We start from the raw sequence: 27,860 nt of genomic DNA, 5'->3' as shown, positions 1-27,860 counted from the left end.
CACCGCGGCGCTTCTGACGCTGCTGGGGACAGGGCTCTTGTCCGGATCATGGTGTAGGCCTCACGGCTGAGACACAGGGCAAGCGAGGAATTAGGCAGTTTTAGGGACACTGCAGGAGGGGACCTCGGAGAATTGAAGGCTTCAGAGATAAGGGCAGCAAGAGGAGTGTAACTAATTCCACCTGGAAAAACAAACATCCCAGGACCAAGGACAACATTGTTAACTCTGGCCTTGGTTTCCTTCAGGTGGTAAAGGGAGGCAGAGATTAGAGAAATAGAGAGTGGTTTAATTTATGGACAACTTAAAAGGGCAGCTGTTTAACATCAATGCAGAGATACTCACCCGAGGACTGGGCCATAAAGATAAAAATGCAACAAATGGAGAAAGACAAACCTGTTAGACAAGGAATGTGAAGATCCCCCACTCAGTAGCAGATTAAGTGAGACAGCCGAGAACTAACCAATCACAGAGACTGGTGGAGCTTTAGAATAATGAGGGAAAGAAGGTCTATATTCCCTGAGACACGACTCCACTTTGGCTTCCTTGCCCCTCCCTGGCCTGGTTTCCCGTCCTGGGAGTCCCACTTTATTTCTGTTCCTTTTCTCCTCAATAAACTTTTTCTTTCTCTAAACAAACCTGCCTCTTCTCGCTTGCTCGCCTGAGCGTCTGCGAAGTTCCTGCTGCTGCTTCGTGAGACACCAACCCTGGGGGGTCTAGTGGCTGGGGCTCAGCGCTGCCCCTGCAGCCTGGGATCCGTCCCTGGCTGGGAGATCAGGCCTGACAATTCCGGCATCACGGCCATAACGGCGCCGGCAGAGTCCTCAGAACGCCCCGACGGCGGGCAGGTACACCGGACCTGGCCCAGCCGCCCGCGGACCCCGGCGACGCACGTGCCTCGCCGGCGCAGGTCACCTGTGGGCTGGGCGGGCCCAGCCGGCCGCGCCACTTCCGGTCTCGGCCCCGCCCACTCGGGTCGACTCCGCCCTTTTGCGCCGAGGAATTTTGTCCCCAGCGCCGCGCCGTCTCCCCGCCCGCGCCGCTGCCATGGCGGCAGCTCCGCCGCTCTCCAAGGCCGAGTATCTGAAGCGTTACTTGTCCCGGGCGGATGCCGGCGTCGACGGGGGCCCTGAGGCCAGTCGCAAGCGTCGCAAAAAGCGGCCGAAGCCAGGCGGGGCCGGTGGAAAGGGGTAAGTTGGTCGTGACGGGGGCGGGCCTGCTTCGTCCCGCGACCCCGCCGCTGGCCCGCCCCGCCCCGGGGCCCCGGCCCGGGCTCTCCCCTCGCCCCCCACTTCTCTGCTCGCGGGGACCCTGCCCGAGCGCCCGGTGGGCTCGGCCGCCGCGAGCGTCCCTGGGCATTGCCTTGAACGTGTTCAAGCGCGCTGGTAACTTTCGTTACTCTTTCCCGCCTTCGTAGCCTTCAGTTCTTTCCCATGGAGAATGAATGTTTTGTCCCTAGAATAATCGTGGAGCTAATTCAGAGCCTCTGTGCTTGGGTATTTGAGGCCCAGAATCTCTTTGTGGCCGTTCTTCAATCCCAAGGACTCTGGTTCTCAGTGAGCAGAGCCCCGTGCTCACTTCCTGTTGCTCCCAGTACTCCTAGCAGCTGACGCGTTTAGCAAGTTGTCATGTGTCAGGCACTGCACGAAGTACTTCAGACAGGAATTTATTTACGCTGCACAGCACTGCCATGAAGTAGGCATTGCTGTTATCCCCGTTTTTGCAGGGGAGACAACTTTTGTGAACTGGTGTATTGCATTGAATAGTTTCCTCCCCACTTCCATCCCAGTCAGGTTCACCCAGAACCTTTGGATGTGACTTTTGGAAACAGGGTCTCTGCAGACATAAATTGTTAAGATGGAGTCATACTGAATTAGGATGGACTGGTAATCCTTTTAAGAAGAGGGCAGTTTGGACACAGATACAGAAGTAAAACAATTCTGTGAAGATAGAGGCTAAGATTGCGGGATTTATGCTACCATTAGTCAAGGTACACTTGAGGCTACCAGAAGTTGGAAGAGTTAAGGAAAGATCCTAGAGGCTTCCAGTGAGCATGCCTTGCAGGCATTGACTTCGTCCTTTGAGAGAACACATTTCTGTTATTTTAAACCATCCAATTTGTGGTGCTTAGTTAGTGCTAGGAAGCTAATATACCAGCAAGATCAAATAGTTCCAAAGAGCTAACCCATTTCTTTTCTTAGGTTGGTTCTTGCCTTCTTGCTTGCTGTCTTCCTGCCCCTCTGACTTGTGTGGATTCTCCAGAGGCAGTGCCATGTAATGAGAATGGCTTGAGTTTTCAGGCAACACCGATGCAAGCTTGAGTCCAAGCTTTGCTACTTTTTGCACGGTGTGACCCTGGGCAAGATAATTCATCTCTCTGAATCTCAGTTTGTGCATCTTCAAAATGAGAGTCATATCACTTATATTAAACGGTTGTTGTGATTAGAGATATGTGAAGTGATCTGAACTTTTAAAATAGTAACTGTTCCCACCATGCTAGTGGTTATTGTTTGGACTCATCCATAGTTTATATTTGTGACAAACCTTTATTGACTACTCTTTTTGCTTATTATTGCAGGGTATTGAAGATGCCACTATAATGAGAAAGGCATAGTCCCTATTCTTATGTTGTTTTATAGATTAATAGGAATATAGTCTTTAAACAACTAATTGATCAATTTCGTTAGTCATAAAAGCAATGAAAGTATTCCAAGAGTTTGTTACAGGTTCTTAGGGAGAGGAAAGAGGTAGTTGAGGAAGGTAGACTCAAGGAAATTTTACACACACACACACACACACACACACACACAGGGTCCAAAGAATAAGAGTTTCCCAGTAAAGAATAAGAAGACTTGGTCAGGCAGAGGGAAGGTATGCATATGGGAAAACTGCATATGTGAAGAACTGATGTGGTAAGGAATTTGGTTCATTCCAGCCAACAAAAGATGTGGTGGTGAACAGAAGGGGCAGTGGTACAAGAAAAAATTGACTAGATAGGAAAAGACCAGGCCATCTTGTAGGATTTTGAGCTTAAAACCAGTGTATATGTTCGTAGACTGTTATCCAAGAACAAGCCTTGGTCTTTTTATTTCCCACATTTAGAATGCGGATTGTAGATGATGATGTGAGCTGGACTTCGATCTCTACCACTAAAACAGAAAAGGAGGAAGAGGAAGATGATGGAGATTTGCCTGTGGTACGTATCTTTTGTGCATGCAGACAATGAAATGCAAGCCTCTTAATCTTTGCTCCTACTGTGGGGTAGGTTTATAGTAGGGAAAGTGAGGGAAGAGGTGATTCTTTCCCGAGAACTGTTTTAAAATAGCCTTCTTTGATGACACATGTCTATTGTCTTCATTTGTGGATGTCCCCATCAGCCTAAAAATGGGAACTAATCCAAGAGAGGTAGGACTCTTCAGCATCGTTAATAGAGTCAGGATTAGAATTAGCCATGGTTCAGTTTGTTGGAATCTACCTTAAAAACAATGTTTAGGTTCAGTTATGTGAAACTTTTTTTATTCACTGACTTTACTAAACTTAAAATTTTATACTCTTGTGTAGTTACTGGAGATAAGTAGATTAATAGATCATAATGTCTATGCTTTTTATTTTAAAGATTTATTTATTTATGCATACAGGAACTGGGGTACAGGCCAGAGGTGTGTGTGTGTGGGTGAGAGGATTCACCAGAGACAATGGGGAACAGAACAGGCAGATTGACTGAAATATACTGCTGAGGGGAGCAGTGGGTGAACCAGGAGAGGTCTGCTGCACCATGTGAGTAGCTCCCTGGCTGGGGATTGAACTTGTGCTGCAGTGGCTGCAGAGAGCTTCATAAGTGGCCTCTTAACCCCTGCACCACCAGGGAGACCCCAATGTCTATGAGATCATTCCTTAGAATGGGAGACTGAATTTCAACAACATGAATAATGTTGGAGATATATTTCATGTGTGTGATATTGTAGCCCTGGAGAGGTCGCATACTTCTTATTCCATTGGAAAATTTCGTTAAGATTATAAATATCTGGATTGAGTTTTGGAAGATGAGTAAGAGCCAGGTGTACAAAAGCACAGGCAAATAACCTGGTCATGCAGCCACTACTGAGAGCTGCTGAGAAAAAGTGAAAAGGAGAGCTGTTGGTGGGCCTCCCTGGAGGCACAGCGGGTTGAGCACAGCACTGTGAAGCTGTCCGCAGCCTCTGCAGTGCGGGTTTGATTCCCAGCTGGCCAGGGAGATACCTACATGGCGTGGCAGACCTCTCCAGTCTCACCTGTTGCTCCCCTTAGCAGTGCTTTCGGTCCATCTGCCTGTTCTGCTGACCGTTCTTTCTCTGGTGAATCCTCTTACCCTCCCGCACCTCTGGCCTATACCCCAGCTCTTGTATAATAAATAAAATCTTAAAAAAAAAAAAAAAAGAGCTGTTGGTAGACTAAATTGTACTAAAAGGTGATAGAAATAAATTCCAGATGGGTATCTTTTAGGTTAATCCCTAGCAAATTCTACAGTAGAATTTGTAGATTATTTAAAAGATGGTTTGTTAGTTATAGAAGGCAAAATAGTGATCATAAGGAGCCAACTTTGTTTCAGTCAGAATGAGTCACTGAAGCCTAATTAATATTTACATTTTTAAATTTTATAGAAGCAATAGATATTTGTTGTAGAATATTTGGGAATTAATAAGAAAGTTCAAAGTTTTAGAAAGACTGTAATAGTCCTATGTACTATGACCATCCAGAGATAACAGCTGCTAACATTTGCATATGTATCTCTTTAATTCATAGTTGTATTTTATTTTTTTTGAATATAATTGGGATCATACTGTATGGTGTTAGAACCTGCTCTTTCACTTAATAATATGTTGTGAATAAGACTTTAAAATATTCTTGGAGAATGTAATTTTTAATGGTTGCATGGTAGTTCAATATACATATTAATTTAACCTGTCCTGTTACTGGACACATGGGTTATATCCAGTTTAAAAACTTTCATTTTTATGTAGTCTGGTTTATTTTCCTTTATAGGATTGTGTTTTGCTTTTATGATTGCCCCAAAACCTAAATAAGGGTGGCTTTAGCCCCAATACTGCCACACTGGTTGAAACAGTTCTCTATTATTGAATTCATTTTTTATTACTGCAAGACTGTTACCACCACCAATAATAATGGCAAAATATTAGGACAACCACAATAGAAATGGCAGCACAGGAATAATAGATGTAATTTATTAAGCATATACCGTGTACCGGCATTGCTGTACTTATGTAAATTATCTCATTGAGTCCTCATTGAAGACTCATTTCAAACCTTTTAATCCTGCTTTTGCAGATGGGGAAATTGAAGCTTAGAGAGAATAATTTGTTATAGGTTATACAAATATTAAGTGGCAGAGCTGAGAATTTAGGTCTCAATTCATCTTGCTTGAAAACCTTGTGATTTTAATGTCCAGTAAGATCATCCTCAGTTATATGAAGACTTACAGTAAGATCTTTGGAGAGGAGAAGGGGAGAGGAGTTATGACCTGGGTTCGAATTCCAGTTCTTCACTTGTTTGATTGAGAAAGTTACTCAACTTTTCTGAGTCATAGTTTGCTCTTCTATTGTATGGAGCCTTTCTCTGCAGGGCTGTTGTGAGAATTAATGAGATAAGTAAAGCATAAAACATAGTGCTTTGCCTATAGTTGCTACTCTGTAAGTAGAATTGAGTATGCCAGTCATCTTTGAAAGTACTTCATGTGAAAAGGGCATTAGTTATATAGAGTTAAGAACCGGTGCCAATGGAAAGAAATTATAGGAAGGTAGCTACGGGTCCAGTAAAATTAAGAACTTTCTAACACTGTCCCAAAATGTTATGGGCTGCCTTGAACATATTAAGGCCCCTGTCTGTGAATTGATTCCTTATAAGGAGGGACTAAATGAGTGACCCTATCAAGGTTATTATAGAGAAGATTCCAGATTTATTTGGGAGTTTAGATGATATGAAATGTGGTTTTATCCCTTAAAGAATCTATAATTCTATGTATATCTTAGTGGCTTCTTTTAACTGGATTCAAGACAACCCGTCATTGTGACTGCCTACAATACATAAGATTTTATAAGTAACTTGAGGCTTCATGACAGGAGCCTCAAGAAAAACACATGCCTGTGTTTTTATTCTGAATATAAAAGTAAAAAGGTAGCTGGAATTTAGCTTTTAGCTTATGACAGTTGTGTCCCTGGCAGTTTAATTAAAGAAATTGTAATGAAAGAAATTAACCTTCAGAGGCAAATTGTTTAGTCAGAGAATCATCTGTAAGTAAACCACCTACTAACAAGCTTATTTATGGAGCAAACATAACTGAGGGCCAATGCATTTTTATTTATGACTATTTTAGATTTAGGTACCATGTTACTGGGATTGGGAGATGTCATAGCTTCAGGTTCTTGAGATAACAGTGCTCCTTGGCAGAATTCTGTGGCTTTCCTTAACATAGTGTCCTCACTCATATAGGTGGCTGAGTTTGTGGATGAGCGACCAGAAGAGGTGAAGCAGATGGAAGCTTTTCGTTCCAGTGCGAAATGGAAGCTTTTGGGAGGTGAGTGCCAACAATAGATGAATCTAAATTTCCCATTTCTAAGGAAATACTTTTTTGCTTTTCTATATTCTTCTTTTAGAGGAATGCTTTGTTTGTTTTAGCATGTCATTGACGCTGAAAATTAAAATGTGAGTAAGAATTCAAAACTTCTTCAGAGGTAGTAAGACCTGGGAATTGAGAGACCCAGTATCCCACTTTTTCTTATATTTTGGCATTAATAAATAATTCTTGAATTGTTGAGTTTTCAATAGGCATTTGATTCTTTTTTTTTTTTTTAAAGATTTATTTACTTATGCATACAAGAGCTGGGGTACAGGTCGGAGTTGTGGGGGGTGAGAGGATTCACCGGAGACAGTGGGGAGCAGAACAGGCAGACTGACAGAAATACACTGCTGAGGGGAGCAGCGGGTGAGTCAGAAGAGGTCTGCTGTGCCATGTGGGTAGCTCCCTGGCTGGGCAGGGATCGAACTCATGCTGCAGAGGCTGCAGATAGCTTCACAGTGCTGTGCTTAACCCCTTGTGCCACCAGGGAGGCCCAGCATTTGATTCTTACAGCCTGCTACTCTAGTTGTCATTTGAAGCTTAGCTTCAGTCATTTCCTCTTTCCCAAAAACCTGGTAGGTAGGTTTACAAAGGGACACAGACTAAGAAATACTTAGTTCCAGTGAGTTACAGCCCTCGTCCCACTGTCATTTGGGCCACTAGAAGTGTGCTGGGTTTTTACCCACTGTTTTTATTCCCTCAAATATGAATGAGGTTTTTGAATAGTTTTGAGATGTCTGCTGCTGGGGCATCTTTTGAAATCTGGTGCTGGGATAAACAGAGCATCTGTGGGGAATCTGATTCGTTGTTCATTGCGTTTAGATCACAAGGAAGACATATCTTCACACACAAATTTCCATCATGATACCCCAGATTCATCGCCTCCAAGGAAGGTCCGTCACGACACCCCAGATCCATCTCCTCCAAGGAAGGTCCGTCATGACACCCCAGATCCGTCTCCTCCAAGGAAGGCCCGTCACGATACCCCAGATCCATCTCCTCCAAGGAAGGTCCGTCACGATACCCCAGATCCTTCTCCCCCTAGGAAGGTCCGTTACGACACCCCAGATCCTTCTCCTAGGAGGGTCCGTCATGACACCCCCGATCCTTCTCCTCCTAGGAGGGTCCGTCACGACACCCCAGATCATTCTCCCCTCAGGAAGTCTCATCGTCATTCTTCAGGTATTTCTCCTAGGAAAGCTTGTCATGACACACCAGATTCATCTCCTAGGAGGGCCTGTCACAGTTCCTCAGATATCTCTCCCCAACAAAGGACCCATAACGGCTCCCCTGACATAGCTGATCGTAAAAGAACTCTTGACTCCTTGGACACATCGCAGCTCAGGAGGGTCCGTTGTGACTCCCCTGATTTGGATCCTAATGTCCCTCAGTCACTGCCCAGAACAAAAAGCACTAGAGCGCCTGAAGTTACCTCTAGCAAAACTCCACATCGGAAAGGATCAGTATCTTCCCCATCACTCCCAAAGAACAACAAATGTGAATATGACTCGGACCTCTCTCCTCCACGAAAAAAGCAAGCAAAATCCCATTTTGGAAATAAGCAGCATGATTCTAAAGGTGAGCATTTGATTGTCCACGAGGGAGGCTTATTAAGCATTTTATTTAGGTATCCTTGCTTTATTAGGTTTTATGATCCTTAGAAATGAAATTGGAGTGTCTTTGGAGAAGTTTTACAAACCCTTGGGAAATGGTGAGAGGTTGGGCTGATGAGTTAAAAATTTACAATGACAGGGAGGAAAGTCTTACATATCTTTCTGGTTATTCTCCCCACTCCATATAAAAGTACTACATGTTTCTTACAGAAACTTCAAAACATGAAGTAGAAAAAAGGTCATACAAAGTTCTGTCATTCAGAGATAATCACTGTTTATGTTGTAGCAGTGTTTCTTCAGTCTTTTCTAAAAATTCATTTATGATGTATTTGAGTGCTGTGAGGTATATCCATTTCACGAATAATCTCGCCTGTTTTTTTCACTTAACATTATCTTCCCTATGTCATAAACACATCTCTTTGTCAATATAATTTTTATTGGTGTATTAGTATGCAAATTTACTTATTTCCCTAATATTGCATATTTTAAATTATTTCTAAATTTCTGCCTTTGTAATTATATAATGAACATTCTGAGTGTTGTGCTTTACCACTTGCGCCACCAGGGAGACCCCCATTCTTGTGTATAAACTGTTGTGCCCACTCTGGATTATTTCCTTATTAGACGGATTTCCTGGAAACATAAGTACTTCTAGAGATATTACCCAGGAAACTAAGTACAAATTGATTTACCAAGTGAGAAGTTTGTCTTAAGACTTGATATAAATTGCAGACTGCTTTTTGGGGAGGTGATTTGTGATGCTTCGGTCTACAATTCAGGCCCTTCTGGTGAAATTTGTTGACTCCTATCTTTTGTGCCTAGGTGGTATTTGGGTTTTTAAATTAAAATACATTGTTTCCTTTAGTCTAAGGACATCAGAACATATTCTGGGTAGTTTTAAATTTTGCCAGACCTGAGTGCCAGTTGTTTTGCTCATTCTGTGGGTGGGATAATTATGACTTACATGAGTTATGTATAGATCTCATACTAGTAGCAGTCACTAGTAACTTGAAAAATAGAACCCCATAACCTGCCCATTGGCTTAATTAATTTCAGCAGCACATGGTAGGCATATTAAGAAAAAGAAAGAAAAAAGAGACATAGGCAGGCATTCTTAATGGACAAGATATGCATTTTGCCAGAGCAAGGGGCATCCTTAAATAATGCTTTTTGATGAAATTACTCTATGAGATTTATCATTTTGTGGTCTGGTTGGGTTGGTTTTCTGTAAATGGTAATCCTCTCTGCCCCTGCCTCCTATACCTGGAAACTTCCTTTGCTTGATTTATTACTCCTTAATCATCCTTCTGGTTTTTGACCTTGTGAAAACTTCCATCCTAAATTTTTCTATTCTGAACTTCTATTAACCCCTCCTTCCCACCATATCTTGCCCCAAATCATTTGAGGAGCTGAATGGTGGGAGGTCTGTCTTCTGTAGCTGCTTCTGACTAGAGTAGGGCATAGAGTTGTCCTTATGTAAGGGGCCTGGCATATGGTCTCTCTAATGCTATTCCCTGAACTGACTGGCCTTTTGTCCTTTATGCTGGTTCTGGAAGGAGGTGTAGGTGGAGTCCAATAGGTGGGGTGTTTTGACTGGCTGTTGTTTCTCTTGGAATTTAACTCCCTCCAAGCAAGAAGAAATAAATATAACAATGAAATTGAGTATGCAGGGTTCAGAAATGAGGATGAGAAACACATTGGCTAAGGGCTCCCGGAAAGGCAGTATCCATGGGAGGGCCCCACTGTGCATCAACCCCACCAGGGTGGGGATTTTTCTCTAAGTCTCATGGCTTTTCTTGAAGTTTTATGTCAGCCATGACCTGTCCACTCTGGTTAACGTAATAACAACATTCCTCCTTTAGATAAAGGCATGTTCCCCTGGAGAGGCAGTATCTCACTGGGGAGGCAGCCCATTTCTGGGTGCTGTTTCCTCAAGAGGAATGCAGATTGGATATTTGTTCCCAGCAAAGAAGAGTTGTTTCAAGTCCTGTCTTTCCCTTGCAAGGGCTGCACCCAGCAAGGGAACCCTGAAATGCTAGAGAGGACATGAGGCCACAAACTCAGCAGGAGATTTGGTTTGCATAGTGTTGAGCCCACCAGAGAAAGGTATTAGTCCCCAACTTTGTTGAGAATAGTAAGAGTCTGATGTGCAAGATCACTGTTGGGAGTGTCATGATCTCTGCTTAGGGGAAGTTTGTGGAGTTTTAAAGTTAAGTCTAGGAACTACATTCTACCCTCTTAAATGATAGGGTTTTATGTGGGTATGATGAATCCAAGGTTTTATTCCTTCCAATTTTAGGGCAGAGTGGGTGATGGGAAGGATAGGATAGGATCCTTCCCAGGTCTTAGGATGATGACCCTTCTAAGTTTTCAGAAGTACCCAATCTGCAGGTGAGTAGTTACACAAAGGAGTGTCTGTTAGATGCTGTAGCCCATTAGAAGCAAACTCATGCAAAATGGCTAGACCTTAAAGATGTTAGGAGCCAGTCCACTTTTCAGATTGAAGAGAACCAGAAACTGATATCAAAAAAAGTTTCTAAACATCATTTGTCTTCACTCCCACTCCAGCTCTACCAAGTGATTACAGTTAAATCCATTTGCAAGTTAAGTTTAATTTTTGTCAAATTGGGCAGTCCTTTTACATAAGTGCAACAAGAGCAAAATATAACTGTACACTTTTAAGATTGGCTTTACTGGAACCTCCACAAGGAATCTCAGATTGAACTCTTAATGTTTTGCCTCTTAGGGCAGGAAACCATGCCACAGGCCGATTACCAGACTATTCCTGTAAAAACCTGTGTCTTTGGCTAAATTCCTCACTTTGAAGTCCCAAAATGTCTTAGGGCTGCCAGGTCTCCCAAAGGGGGGAAATTTTTTACCCTTCCTGGTAGATCTAGAATCCTGAAAACAAGGTATCAGCCTGTCTCTTTCTTAAAGATTCTGAAATCCATAGATTCCTGAAAGCCCTCTGGTTTCCAGTGAAAGTCTTAGACTTTTTACTATAGAGGAAAAAGGAGTCTTACTGGATTTATGCAGACAAACACATTGCCATGAAAAGTAACAATACTTACTAAAAGTTTACATTTTGGGTGATAGAAAAGCAAATTTTCCAATTTGCTCATAAAAAGATACAATTTGTCATTGCTGTAGATAAAACGTTAAACCCAATATTTTAAAAATCGTTTACAAATTTATAGTTATTTTAGTTCTCATAGTAGTCAGTCCCATGTAGTAAGTCTGATCTTTTGTTAGCAAACTTTAAGAGTACAGTTTTCCATAAGCTCTGCAGATTTTCTCAGTTATATGAAAAACTTGTATTTTTAGAATATTGTAAGCTCCTTTTTCTGAAGACAGTTTATTTAAAAATAACCATACTTAAAATCTGAAAACAAATTTGTAGACAGTGGTAATTTGTCCAATCTCATGACATACATCTTTAAAATAATCAGAATTGGCCAATATTGTACCAGAATATATTAGACTTTAAGAAGTCTTAATATATTTTAAAAACACTCCTATCAATTTACATTTATGCTGAAAAGGTGTAACCTTTTCTTCCCATGACAGTGCTTACTATTTTTTTTTTTAAAGATTCATTTATTTATTTATATAAACACTGGGTACAGTCAGAAGTGTGGGAGGGTGAGAGAATTCACCAGAGCAGGAAACAGAACAGGCAGACTGATGAAATACACTGCTGAGGGGAGCAGCGGGCGTGGCAGGAGGGGTCTGTCGCACCATGTGGGACCCTTGCCGGCAGCTGGGGATCAGACCAGCACTGCAGAAGTTGCGGGCAGCTTCTCAGTCCAGTGCTTAACTGCTGCGCCACCAGGGGAGGCCCGTATTTTAGAATTTTGATGTTAGAGAAGTGTTGTTACAAACTTAAACAGATATTTACAAAATAGTACTTAATTACCCAGAGTGACAAATAAAGGTTTTTAAGAGTAGATCTATTTTTGGGGTAAGGCTCAGCAATGGTGACAGGATTAAGATTCCTCAAAGTTAACTACGCCAGTTACAGCTTTAGTTTCTCCTAGCAGGAATTCCTAAAGGAAATGATCCCATTCTTACCAGTTTTCTTGGCACATGAATAATCAAACAAGCATACATCAGATTGATAAGTAAAAGAAAAATCATATAGAACCTTAAATAATGTATATATATGAGAGGCCCCGTACAACTGAGTAACTTGTCCATGTGGCTTTAGATGCTATCTTGAATTCCTTAACTAGGACAGGGGAAGAAAGGAGAAATTAGGGTGTTTACTGGGAATAACAAAAGTACTTCTCCAGGAGAAGAAATAAGTGGATTAGTCTTGGAAAAGACCTTCATGGAGAGAAGTGTAGGTAGTGACATCAAAAAGCAAATTACACCCAGGCTTCAGAGTCCCTCCCATGAAATAAACTTTTTGCCAGAGAAATGTTTTGGGGCGACAGTTTCACCCTCTCACACAAACTCCTAATACTATTTTGCCTGAAATGATTCCTTTTTACATTAACTCATTATTTATTTTATCTGATTAAGTTTGACATTAGCCATAAATCTTTGAGAGACTAGTGATTGTCAGAGATTTCTATTTCATTTGTTTCAAACTTTGTTTTTAAGCAAATCTCTTTGTTGACATAGACCAGGTCAATTACTTTTCTTTGCTATATATCAAGAGCTAATTTTTTTTTATTTAACCACATTGAAACATAGAATAAAAGTATTGGGCCTCCCTGGTGGCGCAGTGGTTGAGCGCTGGGTTGCGAAGCTGCCCGCGACCTCTGCGGCGCCGGTTTGATCCCCGGCTGCACCCCGGCCACCGGAGGAGGGTCCCACATGGCTCGCAGACCTCTCCTGCCGCCCGCTGCTCCCCTCAGCAGTGTCCTTCGGTCCTTCTGCCTGCTCTGCTCCCCGCTCTGGCTCTGGTGAATTCTCTCACCCTCCCGCGCTTCTGACTGTGCCCAGTGCATGTATAAACAAAAACAAACAAACAAATAAATAAATAAAGCATGCCTCTAAAAAAAAAAAGTATTAACAACCAATATTATAAATTTAAAGGCATACATAGTTTAAATTAAACCATTAAATTTGACCTAGTTCTTATTTACCAAAAATTCTACTTTGTGATCTAGATATAGGAACCATTTATAATTAACTCTAATATAATAACCCTCTGGATTAAGGACACACAGAGATATTTTAGTTTTCATTTAAAATTTTGGCCATGTGTACTAGTTTTAAGAAAGTTACTTTACCAGTGTTTGTGAAGACACTGAAAAGTTTTATTCAGTTTCTAATAGTTCTTTACTAACTCCTTTAGATAACAAAACATTCTTAAAATTCATATTTCTAAGTATAACCCTTTGGTTCTAAGGAAGGTGGACCAGATAACATGCATCAGTTTTTAAAAATTCCTAGAAGAGGCTTCGAGCCATACCTCAAATAACTTAATTTTCCAAAGAATTTACTTTTTAGCTTTTATGGTAAGTTTCATACACCCATTAAGCTAATTTGGGGCTCAAGGGGAAAGACAGAGTTACAATAATGAATCGAAGTATTTTTTCTTAAATCGGTGAGTCCTAGCGCCTTCCGTTTCCTCAAGGGCCAATCTAGAGGAGAGTCTGTGGGAACAGACTGAGCAGACCCCCTCCCAGGTGAGTGCCTGAAGGAGAGGAGGAAATGTTGTGTAAGCTCCACCTCGGAGACGTGAGAGTCACACATGGGACTTTTCTTCCAGGTGATAAGTCAAAAAGCCTCTGATTCAGATCTTTCTCCTCAACTGAATCCAGGGCACTTGGATTCTGACTCGGATCTTTCACCTCCGCGGAATAGGCCTAGACACCAGAGCTCTGACTCTGACCTCTCTCCACCAAGGAGGAAACCGAGGGCCAGTTCTGATTCTGATCTGTCTCCACCTCGAAGGAGTCAACCACCTGGGAAGAAGGTAGGACCTTTCAGGAGCTGTCGCCTCCTGTTAGAGTGACTTCCTCTCTAGCGATTAGTAAGTCCAGAGCCACAAGCCACAGGAGCAAGTTGTATAGTAAGTCTAATTCCAAGACTCTGGAGCTTTTCACTTCTCTATGAAAATAGGACTGCTTGTAACCCAGCCCATTTGAACTTGTAAATATCAGCTTTCCTAAGTAGCAACTGCCTTTGTAGCTTCTTAATTCCATAAATCTCATTTTAATAGGTCCAGAAAAACTTCCAATCTTCCAGTGAATAACTGGGAACTCTAATTTATAGATTTGGTGTTAGGATCACAAACTTTGTGTCAAACAGAGCACGTTTTTGAATCCTACTTCTTCCACTTACTACCTGAGATTTGAGCAAGGTAGGAATACCTCTGTGCCTCAGCTTCTTCATCTGTGAAATGTGGATAATAATGGCACATACTTCTGTTAGGTTATTGTGGAATTAAATGAGTTAGTATAAGTAAAACTCTCAGTGCAATGCCTGGGACAAAGTAAACTTTTAGTGTAAGCAGTCTTATTACAATTTGGACCGCACATCTGTTTGCAGAGCTTAAAGAGAGGCACTTAAAATATAAAACTACATTTAGAATCAAATCATGTGGGAAGTTGATATTTATTTTAAATCTATATTGAAACCTGAATCAGCAAAAATAATCCATACGAGCCCTGAGTAATTGTGTTCTGAAGACTAGTACTAATAAAGGAGCACTAGTAAAGGAGCCAGTACTAGTAAAGGAATCTTATTCCAGTGATTTGATTAAGAAACAGAACGATAGAACCTGTGATTTGTATATTTCCATCTAACACAGACTTCTCAGGTTAAGTGTCATCTGCAGACCATATGGTTCTGGCAGGGTAGACCAGCCTGTCTCTAACCTAGGAACTGCGGATCCTCTCTTTGGGGTAACAAACTGAGGTCTGAGTTCTGAGGTCTGTGTTTTAATTGGACCTCTTCCCATTTTATGTATCTGTTTAACTCATGGACAATTTAATATTAATCAAATTTAATACATTGCTTTAGGATATCAGGATATATTGTATATTTCAGTTGTGGTTGGTTTGTTTTCTTGATACTAAATTGAATTTAGTAAAAAGTTTTCATTTGGTAGTATCTTGTTATCCTGGAATATATCCAAAATTTAACAGTCTTACCTTTGCTAAGACAGTATTTTAAAAGGACTTTTTGTCAGTGTGGGCCTCTACTGGAGGACTTTTGACTGTTTGTTTCTGGTTGGGTGGCAGGAGAGTGACTGTGTAGTTTACATGCTGGAAAGTCAGAAATACAGGTGCTTAGCCTTCTCTTTATATCTTGTTGGTTTGTGTTTCTGTTTCCCTTTAAACTTAATAGTACTGTTAATTTCCTGTAAAGTTCAATTTTTTCTCCTTTTTTATTTTGTGAATCCTGTGTTGATAATGAGAATATAAAGCTAGAGTTTTCGCTTTTCTTGTGGATGATTATCAGGCAAAATACACCTAACTGTGTACACCCATGCCACGTACCCTTGCATTGTCTCATTAACATCGGCTGCTCCCTTCTCTGTTGCATAGGCTGCACACATGTATTCTGGCGCTAAAACTGGCTTGGTGTTAACTGACATAAAGCAAGAGCAGCAGGAACTCAAGAAACGGGACCAGGAAACCATAGCATTTGAAGGTAAAAGTGTGAAAATGCACAGACCCATCAAGATTCATGAATTTTATTATTATTACTATTATTATTTTTATGATTATTATTTAATGTAACTTACTGCACCTGATATTTTAAACTTTAAGTTGCTATCAGATTTAAGCTCTGGCTTTATGCATTATTTTAACTTAATGGATTTTTTTTCTTTCTTGAAAAATGCTAGTTTTCAAACTTATCGCCAATATGCACTTAGATATTGGTAGGAACTACTTGTGTTCTGGCTGCAAAAATTCTTATCCAGCACCAAAATCCCAGGTGCTTGATTTCACCTACTAGGATATTATTTCTAATTTTGATACTTAGTATGTAATTTTGAAAGTATAGTTTTCCTTTTCAGCTGAATTTCAATATGCCGAAACCGTATTCCGAGATAAGTCTGGTCGTAAGAGGAATTTGAAAATGGAACGTTTAGAGCAAAGGAGAAAAGCAGAGAAGGACTCGGAGAGGGATGAGCTGTATGCCCAGTGGGGAAAAGGGTAAGGGGAACACCTGGAAGGGAAAACAAGACTGCGCTGACCAGAGGAAGTCATTTTCTATTCCTGTCACCAGTCAGGTTATTACTGTTCTGCTTTCAGAGTTATTTTCAGGAATGGGAATGTGATTTTGCTCAGTCTCCTTTTCAAGGTGCTGATATATCCACACATCCAGTTGGTTGGTTGGGAGGTTTCCATTGTTAACGTATGGCATGTGCTGCTGGAAAGAGGAAAGTCTCTCAGTGTAGTCGTGCGGGCTGTCTCAGTGGGAGAGTACACATGGTAACAGGAGTGCATGTGCTCTTGGCTCCTTTTACCCAGGCTGGCCCAGAGCCGACAGCAGCAACAAAATGTGGAGGATGCATTGAAGGAAATGCAGAAGCCTCTGGCCCGCTACATTGACGATGAAGATCTGGATCGCATGCTGAGAGAACAAGAAAGGGAAGGGGACCCCATGGCCAACTTTATCAAGAAGAGTAAGGCCAAGGAGAATAAGAATAAGAAAGGTAAGCCTTGTGGTAATCATCAGAGATGAAGGGGACTTAATGTACAGGAAGGAGAATCATGAGGGTAATGATACATAGTTATGTGCAACACAGAATTTTCTATACAATTCTAGATTCCTTGTATTCCTTATTCAACTCAATAGAGATTTCTTTATAAATAAATTTCCCCCCACTATTAGCCATTTGAGTTAACTTACACAGGTAACTTCTTTTCTCTCCCCTGTTAGTGAGACCTCGCTACAGTGGCCCAGCACCTCCCCCCAACAGATTCAATATCTGGCCTGGATATCGTTGGGATGGAGTAGACAGGTAAGCTAGAGTATTTTCTGCTTTTTGTTTTCTCTTTCATCTGGCCAAACCTTCCCTAATCATTCTTAAATCATTCAACACTCTTTATTTTCTTATCACAAGGTTAATAATATGCAGTTTGCTTGCTTCTATTTCTGAGTCCTCAAATTCCATTTTCCATGCTTAAAATACTCTTCCTCCTGTTTTCTTTTCAAAACTGTTCAAAGCTCTGGACAGACATCTCAAATGGTTCATATAGAACACCTTTGGTTTTCCTATTAATTGTTTCTACTATTTTAAAAGATTTGAGGGAATGAGTATTGGCTGGTAGTTTGGAACCTTCTGCATGGTGTATCTTTAAAATATTGTTCTTGAACCTTCGCTGCTGTGGAGGGTGAGTTTTGTCATGTCTCACTGTTTCGTGCCACCTATTCTGTTCACCTACCAGCAGCTGTACCCAGAGTCATTAACTTTCTTTTATCATGGATGAACCATATGTGCTGCTATCCAAAGTCAGTCCTTTTTTTTTTTTTTTTCAAAGATTTATTTATTTTTACACAAGAACTGGGGTAAAAGCCAGATGCACGGGAGGGTGAGAGGATTCACCAGAGACAGAGTGGGGAACAGAACAGGCAGACTGACGAAATACACTGCTGAGGGGAGCAGCGGGCGAGACAGGAGAGGTCTGCTGTGCCATGTGGAATTCTCACTGCCCGGCCGGGATCAAATCCACGCTGCAGGGGCTGCGGACAGCTTCACAGTGTGGCGCTCAACCCGCTGCGCCACCAGGGAGGTCCCCAAAATCAGTCCTTCTACTTACATGTTAGAGTCTGTCTACTCTTGCCTACTACTAAAGAACACTGTAATAGCATCTAGCACACTGACTCTTAAATTTTGATCAGAAGACCCCTTTACACTCTAAAAAATTAATGACGACCTCAAAAAATTTTTGGTTTAACTTATCTATTCATATTTATCATATTAAGATTTCCCATTACTAAGGAAGTGAGAAGCTTAAAAATATTTATTGGCTCATTAAAAAATAATAGTCATTACACTAATATAATTGCTGTTTTTAAGGAAAAACAACTATTTTTCCAAATAAAATAATGAGAAGGATGGCATTGACTTACATTTTTACAAATCTCATTAATGTCTGACTTAATGTAGATAGCAAGATTCTGCTGCATGTAGTCATTACAGTGTGGTTAGTTGAAAAATAGGGGGAAAATTTTGCCTTACACATAGGCAGTCAGAAAAGGAAAGGTTACTAATATTTTTGATACCCAAAAGCACAACTATTAGTAAGTTATTAATGGTTAGTTGAAATATGGAATCTGAAACTGTATCAAAGAACTCTTTACACTGTTAAATTAAAATTCATTTTTCCCCTGCTTTTAATGGGTCTTACCCATGCATGATATTATATCATCATACACTGGTCGTTTGGAAAATACTGGTTTACTGAGCTTTTCAGACCTTCCAAATGTTGACATTTTTTGTTATATATTATTTAATAATCATGTATTTGTTGCATTACTTCTTATCACAAAAATCTTTTAAATTACAGGAAGCTAACGAGTCATGGTGGTGGGTACTTGCATTTCAAAATTTTAATTTATGCTTGAAAGCTTGAATTTTCTCAGTAACAATGAGTATCATTAGTAATTATCCCAGTTTCATTTCAATTTATTAAATTGCCGTGGTATGTTTATCAAAACTAAGAAACCAACATTAGTATGTTATTATTAATGTACCAGATTTTATTTGGATTTCCCCAGATTTTCCATTAATGTCCTTTTTCTGTTCAAGGATCCGTTTCAGGATACTACTGAAAATGCCTTCATTGGTCACGTCTCCTAAGTCTTCTCTGATCTCTAACAGTTTCTCCGTCTGTGCTTTTTGTATGTAACCTGACAATTTTTGTAGTATAGTTGGCTATTTTGTAGAATGGCCCTCAAATTGGGTTTGTTTGTTGTTTTTCCCATGACTAGATTGAGGTTACAGGTTTTTAGAAAGAATGCCACAGTGGTGACGTGCCCTTCTTATGATGTCATTTTAGGGGTATGTAATATCCACGCACCATCACTAGTGATGTGGTTTAGATATTGATTGTTTGCCAGATTTCTTCATTTTAAAATTACTGTTTTCCCCCTTCTAGTCTCTGTTGTCTGGAAGTGAGTCACTGAATTCAACTTATATCAAAAGCGGACCTGTGAGGGGAGATACCTAATAGATATTATTTGGTTCTGTAAGGCGTGTTTATTTAGTTTCCCCTTTTATTCACTCATTTGTTTAAATCAGCATGGACTCCTGTATATTTTAGACTCCGTGATGTAACCCAGCGGTGGTGTTTCTTTTGTTGCTCAGATTGTTCCGTTCTGGCTATTGGTCTCTCAGGTGTCCCTTCCACATACCCCCATCCTTTTATTTTTGAGTACTCCTGTACTTTCTGCTACTACAAGATGTTCCAGGCTCATCTGGTATTTTCTGCTCCAACCGTAGAATCAGTTACTTCTCTAAGGAGTCCTGGCTGCATTTAATAGAGAATGCTATTTAGAAACCAAGATCTAACAGTTGTGGGTATTTATTTTTATTGAAGTGTCTGGACCATCTCAGATAGAATTAGGTAATGCATGTATAAAATCCATGTATACGTACATATCTATAATTACCTCTGTATTTATCCATCTGTTGCGTGTGTGTGTGTAGATGTAAATGTATATATGTGTATGTTTAGATAGATATATGTATACAAAAATATACACAAGTGTATCAATTCATATTGTTGTAGCTGACTCTAATCCAGTATTACTTTTCCTTCTTGCTTATCTATAATTATTTCTTCTCCAATTGAGAAACCTGACACCCACATCTGCTATTCATTTTGCTTATCCTAGTGTACATGTAAGACAGTTTCAGAATTGAGAATTTCAGAAATGAGAAACAAATTTACCAACTAGAGTAACATTTATAGGCAGTTTCTTGTGTTATTATCCTTATTCTTTCTAATCAAAACACCATTTTTCAGCATTACTTAAAATGACAGGTCCTTCCCCTCACCCATTACTGTTATGTCATACATTTGTGATATAGTCAGGTTTTTATCATGTTTCTCCTGGGGTCTCCTGATGCCCTGGATGATTTTTTTCCTTTTATGTTTTGTTATAAAAGGTTTTTTATAACCTTTAAGGTTAACTCTTTATGGTGTACAATCCTGTGGGATTTGACAAATCCATAGAGTCAATCATCCACCATCCTAGTGCTATGTAAAATAGTTCCAGCATCCTGAAATTTTCCCTGTAAGTGTCCCTTTTAGTCAGTTATACCTCCTTGTATATCCACTTGTAATTACTGATCTGGATCTGTTTTCTGGGCCTTCTAGTTTTGCCTTTTTTCAGAGTGTCACAAGAATGGAATCATACACTCTGTAGCCTTTTGAGTCTGACTTCTAGTGCTTAGCAAAGTGCATTTAAGATTAATCCATGTTCTTACATGAATTAGTACTCATTTCTTTTTATCACTGACTAGTATTCCATTGTTTGGATATACTAGTCTTTCTACTCCTCAGTTGAAGGGCATCTTGGTTGCTCACAGTTTTTAGTGATTGTGAATAATGCTGCAATTTATATGTTTTCTTTTAAAATTTGTATGTAATTAAACAGTTTTATAACATAGATTTCAGAAGTGTACAGCATTGTAGTTTGTATATGCTGAATATGCTATCTTACGATACCCATCAAAGTCCAGCTTCTATCTGCCACCATAGAATTGACCCCTTTATCCCACTTGCCCACTATGTGTAAGTTTTTATGTGAACTTAGTTTTTGTTTACTTGGATAAATACCGCGATTTCTGGATTATGTGGTGAAATTATGTTTAACTCTATAAGAAGCTACCCCCTGACTTTTACAGTGGCTATTACCACGTTATACAACAGCAAAAAATGAAGATTTTTGTTTCATCTCCTTATCAGCATTTGGTATTGTCAGTGTTTTGGATTCTAAGTGTGAAAATTTAGTATGCAACTTTAAATGCTCTGTTTCTTTTAAAGCTGTACCTCTGCAATTTTTTTTAATGTTTGCTCTAAGGATCACACTATTTATCTGTAACTTATTACAGCTGACTGGGAGTTATACTTGTAGTGTTTCAAGTAAAATATATAGTTAATACTTACTTACATATTTACCTTGTCTGGTGTGTTTCCTTCTTTTCTGAAGAACTTCTTTTAACCTTCCTTCAGGTATACTGGTGACAAATTCTCTATTTTTGTTGACATGAAAATATCTTTATTTCATCTTCATCATCTTAAAACTTTAATTTTGAGATAATGTCAGACTCACAAGAACTTGAGAAATAGTGTATGTTGCAGTTACCTCCCCCAATGATAATACTTATATAACCATAGTGTGTGTGTTGTTAAAACAAGGAAATTGACATAAGCACAATTCTGTTAATTAAAGACCTTTTTCTCACCTTCAGTTTTGAAGCTTAGTTTCACTGACTTACAACTCTGGGTTGACAGTACCAGAGTGCTGTAATTGTTCTGTCTGCCCGAAAGGAACATCTTCAGAGATGGTTTGTCATTTTCTGCCCTCTGTTGTTTCTGATTAGAAATCAGAAACAGTCCTCATTTGTTCCACTGTTACCTCTCTGCCTACATGTATATGTTGTAATGTATTGCAGCTTTCAAGATTTTCTTTCTTTTCTTTGGTTTTAAGCAGCTTGATTTTGATGTAGCTGGGTGTGGTTTTCTTTGTATTTATCCTGCTTTGGGTTCGGTGAGTTTTCTGGGTCTGTGAGTCCATGCTTTCTACATCTGGACAGTATTGGGCTATTATTTTGTCAATTTTTTTTTTTTCTGGACCACTCTTTCTCCAGTTACACTATTTACCCATGACTTGACACTCTTCTACAGATTTTTGAAACCTTATTCATTTTTCTCTATTCTTAAGGTGTGATACTTTCTATTGATCTGTCTTCAAGTTCATTCACTCTTCTGCCATCTCCAGTCTGTTAGGCCATACAATGAGGTTTTCATTTCAGCTATTTTATTGTATTTTTTAACTTTAGAATTTCCATTTGATAGTTTATATTTCTTTGCTGAGATAGTCCATCTGTTCATTCATTCTGAGATATTTTCTTCTTCCTTGAGAATATAAAGCGTGCTTTAAAGTCTATCTGCTAATTGCAACATCTGGGTCACCTCAAGATTTGTTTCTAGTAATAACTTTTTCTTGAGTTTGATCACCTTTTACTGTTTCTTTACATATCTGGTTAGTTTTCATCATTTACTGAATGTTATGAAGGATACATTATAAAGACTGAATTCTGTTGCATTCCTCTGAGGTGTGTTGATTTTTATTCTAGTGGACAGTTAACTTGACTGTATTTGAATGCTATGCTGTCTCCTTTGCTGTGGAAGCAGCTAACCCCCCTATGTAGATCTTTGATTTTCTACTTGGTGCTTTTTAATTGGGCGCCACAGATTTTTACTTGCAAATGCACATTTTAGCACTTAGCCAAGGATCTGGGTGCAGTTTGTATGTGGATTTTGTGGTTCTTCTCCTTTGTAGATTGTTTCTTTTCAGTACTACCTTCCTGATTTACCAGCTGTTCTGCCTACTTTACACTGATACCTCAAGTCAATAAGCCTGTGGCTTTCTGGAAATTGGCTCTGGCAAAAAACTTCACAAAGCTCTTCATAAACTCCATCCAGTTCTGCCAGCTTTTGGTCATTCAAATACTTGTATTTTTATGTTTTGTTCAGATTTCAGAATTGCTGTTTGAAGATAGGTTATTCTGTTCAAGTTCCTCCACCATGACTGGAACCCACTACCCTGGTTTATATGGGCGGAGGCATTCAGTCCTCAAGCTGCCATCAAAATTCAAGGCAGTCGCTCTTGATACTGCCAGGTATCCTCAGAACAGTTGTGGTTTCAGGCTAGCACACTGCTTTGGTTTGCTCCTCACTGTATAGAGCAGCAGGATTTTCTAAAGTGTTAGGGATTTTCTGATGTGAGAGGTGAAGTATAGAGTGAATACAGGCTCTTTCAAGATGTTGCTGTAAGAAGACAGAAAGAACACATGGTATTACAGGGGACTTGAGATCGGCTACTGAAATCCTGCTCCAGGTTCTTTTCTCACGTTTCTTCTAGGCTATCTTGATGAGTTTCTCTTCCTCTGTTCGCCCCTTAAACATTTTCAGGGCTCCAATTGTAACCCTTAGCTATTCTTTCTATCTACATTGGCTGAATCTTACTGAGTTCACACCTTCAGTTACCACCTGTACATATGTGCTCCCCAAATCTGTATTTACAGCTCAATCTGGTATATTTAGCTGTGTGTTGGTAAGTACTTTAGGTGCCTTCATGCAGGGTATTCAAAAGTCATCTCATCAGCTTCACCTACTCTAAACCTGCTCCTGCTCTTGTGTTCTTTATCCTGGTTTGTGGCAGCCTCACTCATCTAGTCACTAAAATTATTAACCTACAAGTCATATTTACCTTCTCCTTCTTTGTTCTTGTATCCTTAGGCGATCACTAAACCCTACCATGTCTTCTCCCTTTCTGTCCCACTTCTTTATCATTGCTTTCAACATCTGTTGCCTGGACCATTGCAGTAATTGTCTTGCTTCTGATCTCCTCCAGAGTGAGCTCTTCAAAATGTCATTTAATGTTCCTGCTTTAACGCTCTCCGGACCATTGCAGTAACTTTCTTGCTTCTGATCTCCTCCAGAGTGAGCTCTTCAAAGTGTAGTTTAATGTTCCTGCTTTAACACTTTCCCTCCTGGATAGAATTTAAGCTTTTTCCCATGGTCTACAAAGCTCATTATGATTTGGCCTCTGCCTGCCTTTCTTTGTCTTGTGCTACTCCCTTGTCATGTTTTAGACTTCAGCCATACCAGCTTGCTGTTGGTTCTCTGCATATACCGGGCTATTTCTTATTTTTGTGCCTGTGCTCTTGTTGCTCAGGCTGTGCTCTGTCCTGAGAGGTCCTTCTCACCCTCCGTACGTCCAACCCTTTGGTTTAATCTGTCTTTTCAGACTTAGCTTAGGGACCACTTCCATAAAACCTTTCCTGGCTGTTCTTTTTCATACCCCTCCAAAGCTAAGTAGGATCCCCATTCTGTTTCCATGATACTCAGTGCATATTTCTACCATAGTTCATGCTTTTTATTGTTACTTGTTTAATTGCTTTTTACTAGTTATTTGTTTAAATGCCAGTCTCCATTGGCCTGTGAGTTCATCAGGACTGTCTGTCATTCAATTTCATGATTCAGTGTCTACTATAAGAGTTTAGTAAATGTTTGTGTAGTGAATAGATAAAGTATAAGATGTAGACATCACCTGAGAGTGAGCCTTCCTTTTAGTGAGTGGTACAATTTGAAAGTTGTTTGATTCTGTTGCCTATGCCTTAAAATTTTACCCCCCTGTCTTGCTCTCTTCCTTATTCATTGTATTGTGATTTCTTCTCTTTTTTTTCAAAAGTAAATGTCCAGTTCAGGATTCTGGCTGATTAGTATGTCTCTTGATTGCAGATCCAATGGATTTGAACAGAAGCGCTTTGCCAGGCTTGCCAGCAAGAAGGCGGTAGAGGAACTTGCCTATAAGTGGAGTGTTGAGGATATGTAACTTTTCTGAGACTGTGGGGGTGGTGATGGGTTGTGGTAGTGGACTTGGGCAGCCAGACATCCAACAATAACTGTTGTCTATACTAATAATTGGGGTCCACAGAGATCAGAAACTGCTTGAATGCCAGTTTTGAGTATGAAGAATATTTGAGACCTGATGTTTGTACTGAGGCACTGTACTTCTCAGGTGTACAACACTGGTTGTTGCTGGTTTTCAGAGGAAGCATTGATTTCTCAGTGTCCCAGGGTTTGTTCTTGGTAAGGCTTTTTCTTTTTTTAATAAACATGTAACTTTTTTTAATCATCTTCTTAATGGGCTATTTCATTTTAGGAAAGAATATAAGCTAGTACTGAAGTACAAGGGATCTTAGAAGATGATGAAATTCTCAATAATCTAGAAAGCACTATGAGTAAAAACTCTCACAGTGATATGTTCTCCCTCCTAGAGAAAAGAGTTTGGTGACCTAGTCTTAGGAATAGATTTGGGCATTTAGAGACATGGTGTATGATGAAGGTAGCATTACAGATTAGTGGAGAAGAGATGGATAATGATGCTCAGAAAATTGGTTTATTATATGGACAGAAATAATGTTGGATCCCTACCGCAAACCATATAAAACAAAGACAAGTCCCAAAGTGATTGAAGTCCGACATGAAAGGTATAATGCTAAAGCCAGTAGGAAAATAACGAGAATATCTTTGTGACCTTGGGGTGAGAGTTAGTTTGTTAAATGAGATTCCCAATGCACAATCTGTAAGGTCTGATACTTCATAATTAAAACTATCTAATTAACAGAGCATGCCATACTTAAAGGTAAAGATGAGTAAATATTTGCAGAGTCTAAAACTGACAAGGGATTGCCTATGTAAGGTACTGAATAGAGAAAGAGTGGAAATCCAGGGAAAAAACACAAAATAAAATTGGCCAGAGAATGTGAAAAAGGTAAAATCTAGAAAGAAAACCAGAATGACTGATACATATATTACCTCACTAGTAATTAGAGAAATGTAAGTTAAAACATTAAGTTTCTATTTTATATCTATTGGTTGGCAAAAATAAGCAAGAAACTGAACTCATAGGGAATGAAAGCTCATAGGGACTTTCAGCTTGTACATTCATTCTGGAGACTGATGGGCAATACTTAGTTAAAAGTGATATCTGGGGTGCAGTATTGTATAGTTTTTAAGAGTGTGGCTCTGGCGCTGTACTGCCTACGTTTGAATCCCAGGTATGTCTTTTGCTAAGTGATGACCTTGATAAGCCACTTAACTTCTCAGTGCCTTAGTTTCTTCATTTGTAAAATGGAGATAGTAGTACCTACCTCATAGGTTTATTGTGAGCTTAGAGCAGTGCCTCGCACATAGTACATGTCACAGAGGTTGTTAGCTTTTGTTATCAGTCTTTCTCATCATCAAAATGACCCTCAGTGTTTCCTGGTGTTCAAGCTCCTGTGTAGTCCCTTTCCATGACGAATAGGGCTGCTCTGTGTAGCTGATAGAATGTACCGGAAAACGTGTGACTTCTGAAGCAAGGTCTTGAAAGTCATTGAAGCTTACGCCTTGTACTCTCTTGGATCACTTGCTCTGGAAGAAGCCAGATGCCATGTCATGAGGACACTCAGACAGCCCTCTGGAGAGACCTAATTGGAGAGGAACCGAGACATCTCACCCACAGACAGCAACAAGTTACCATCCACGTAAGTGAGCCACCTTTGATGTGGATCCTGTAGTGCCATTTCAGGCCTTTAAGATGCGTGCAGGTCTGACAGCGTGACCGCAACTTCATGAGAGCACCTATCAGAATCAGAGCATTCATCAGAATCACCCAGCTACCAAATACTTGAACAAAGAGACTGTGAGATAATAAGTATTTAATGTCTTTTTTAAAAAATAGCTTTATTAAGATGCAGTTCATATCTATACTATTTACCCACTTAAAGTATACAGTTAAGTAGTTTATAGCATATCACAGAGTTATGCAACCATCACAGTTTTAAAACATTTCAGTCACTCTGGGGATACAAGGAACCTGTGTCAATTAGCAGTCTCTTCACACTGTCCCCAGCTCCCCCTAGGCAGCCACCAACCTCCCTTCTGTCTGTATGGATTTGCCTGTTCTAGACATTTCATATGTGAATGGATCTATCATACAATAGCCTATTTTTAAAGACTTTTTTCTTTAACTTGGCATGCTTTCAAGTTTCATCCTTGTTGTAGTATAAATTAGTACTTCATTCCTTGTGTAGATCTACCACATTTTATTTATTCATGCATTAGTGGATGGACATTTAAGTTGGTCCCACTTTTTGGCTGTTGTGATGAATATTGCTACAACATTCACATACAAGTTTTTGTGTGGATATGTTTTCATTTTTCTTGGAGTAAAATTGTTGGTCATACAGTCACTCCATGTTTAACTTTTTGAGGAAATACTAAACTTCCAAAGCAATGCATGAAATTTCCAATTCTCTATATTCTTGCTAACACTTGTTATTAATCTGTTTTCTTGATTCTAGCCATCCTAGTAAGTATGAAATGATATAAATGTGGTTTTGATTGCATTTCTCTAATGCCTAATGTTGAACATCTTTATATATCTTCTTTGGAGAAATATTTGTTCAAACTCTTTGCCCATTTTTAATTGGATTATTAATAGACAGATACACACACTCACACATAGTCTTTTTTTTTTTTTTTTTAAAGATTGATTTATTTATATAAGCACTGGGTACAGTCAGAAGTGCGGGAGGATGAGAGAATTCACCAGAGCCAGAGCGGGGAACAGAAAAGACAGACTGACGAAGTACACTGCTGAGGGGAGCAGCGGGTGCAGCAGGAGAGGTCTGTTGCGCCATGTGAGACCCTTGCCGGTGGCCGGGGATTGAACCAGTGCTGCAGAGGCTGTGGGCAGCTTCACAGCCCAGCGCTCAACCGCTGCGCCACCAGGGAGGCCCTCACACATACATTCTGAAGTAGAGTTCTTTTTATATTCTAAACACAAATCTTTTATCAGATATCTGATTTGCAAAATTTCTTCTCATTATGAGGGCATTATTTTTTTAAAACTGTATTTAATGAAGTTATGTTGATTTA

The 27,860-nt window shown here is 39.9% G+C and overlaps 1 protein-coding gene across 1 annotated transcript; it reads left to right on the top strand.

Annotated features, from left to right (window-relative positions):
- Positions 1-1,015: 1,015 nt before the first annotated feature.
- On the top strand, positions 1,016-24,768 carry BUD13 (BUD13 homolog; the record flags this gene model as incomplete). The annotated part of the gene is given in 11 exon segments (XM_084249663.1): positions 1,016-1,187; positions 3,100-3,193; positions 6,484-6,568; positions 7,433-7,792; positions 13,946-13,950; positions 13,952-14,152; positions 15,729-15,834; positions 16,205-16,343; positions 16,662-16,846; positions 17,074-17,155; positions 24,675-24,768. Coding segments are annotated over 11 exon segments (1,494 nt in total). The 5' UTR covers positions 1,016-1,044.
- Between the last annotated feature and the right edge of the window lie 3,092 nt (positions 24,769-27,860).

The sequence above is a fragment of the Talpa europaea genome, assembly GCF_964194135.1.
Source record: "Talpa europaea genome assembly, chromosome: 12".
Lineage (NCBI taxonomy): Eukaryota > Metazoa > Chordata > Mammalia > Eulipotyphla > Talpidae > Talpa > Talpa europaea.
This window is presented reverse-complemented; position numbering and strand designations above follow the sequence as displayed.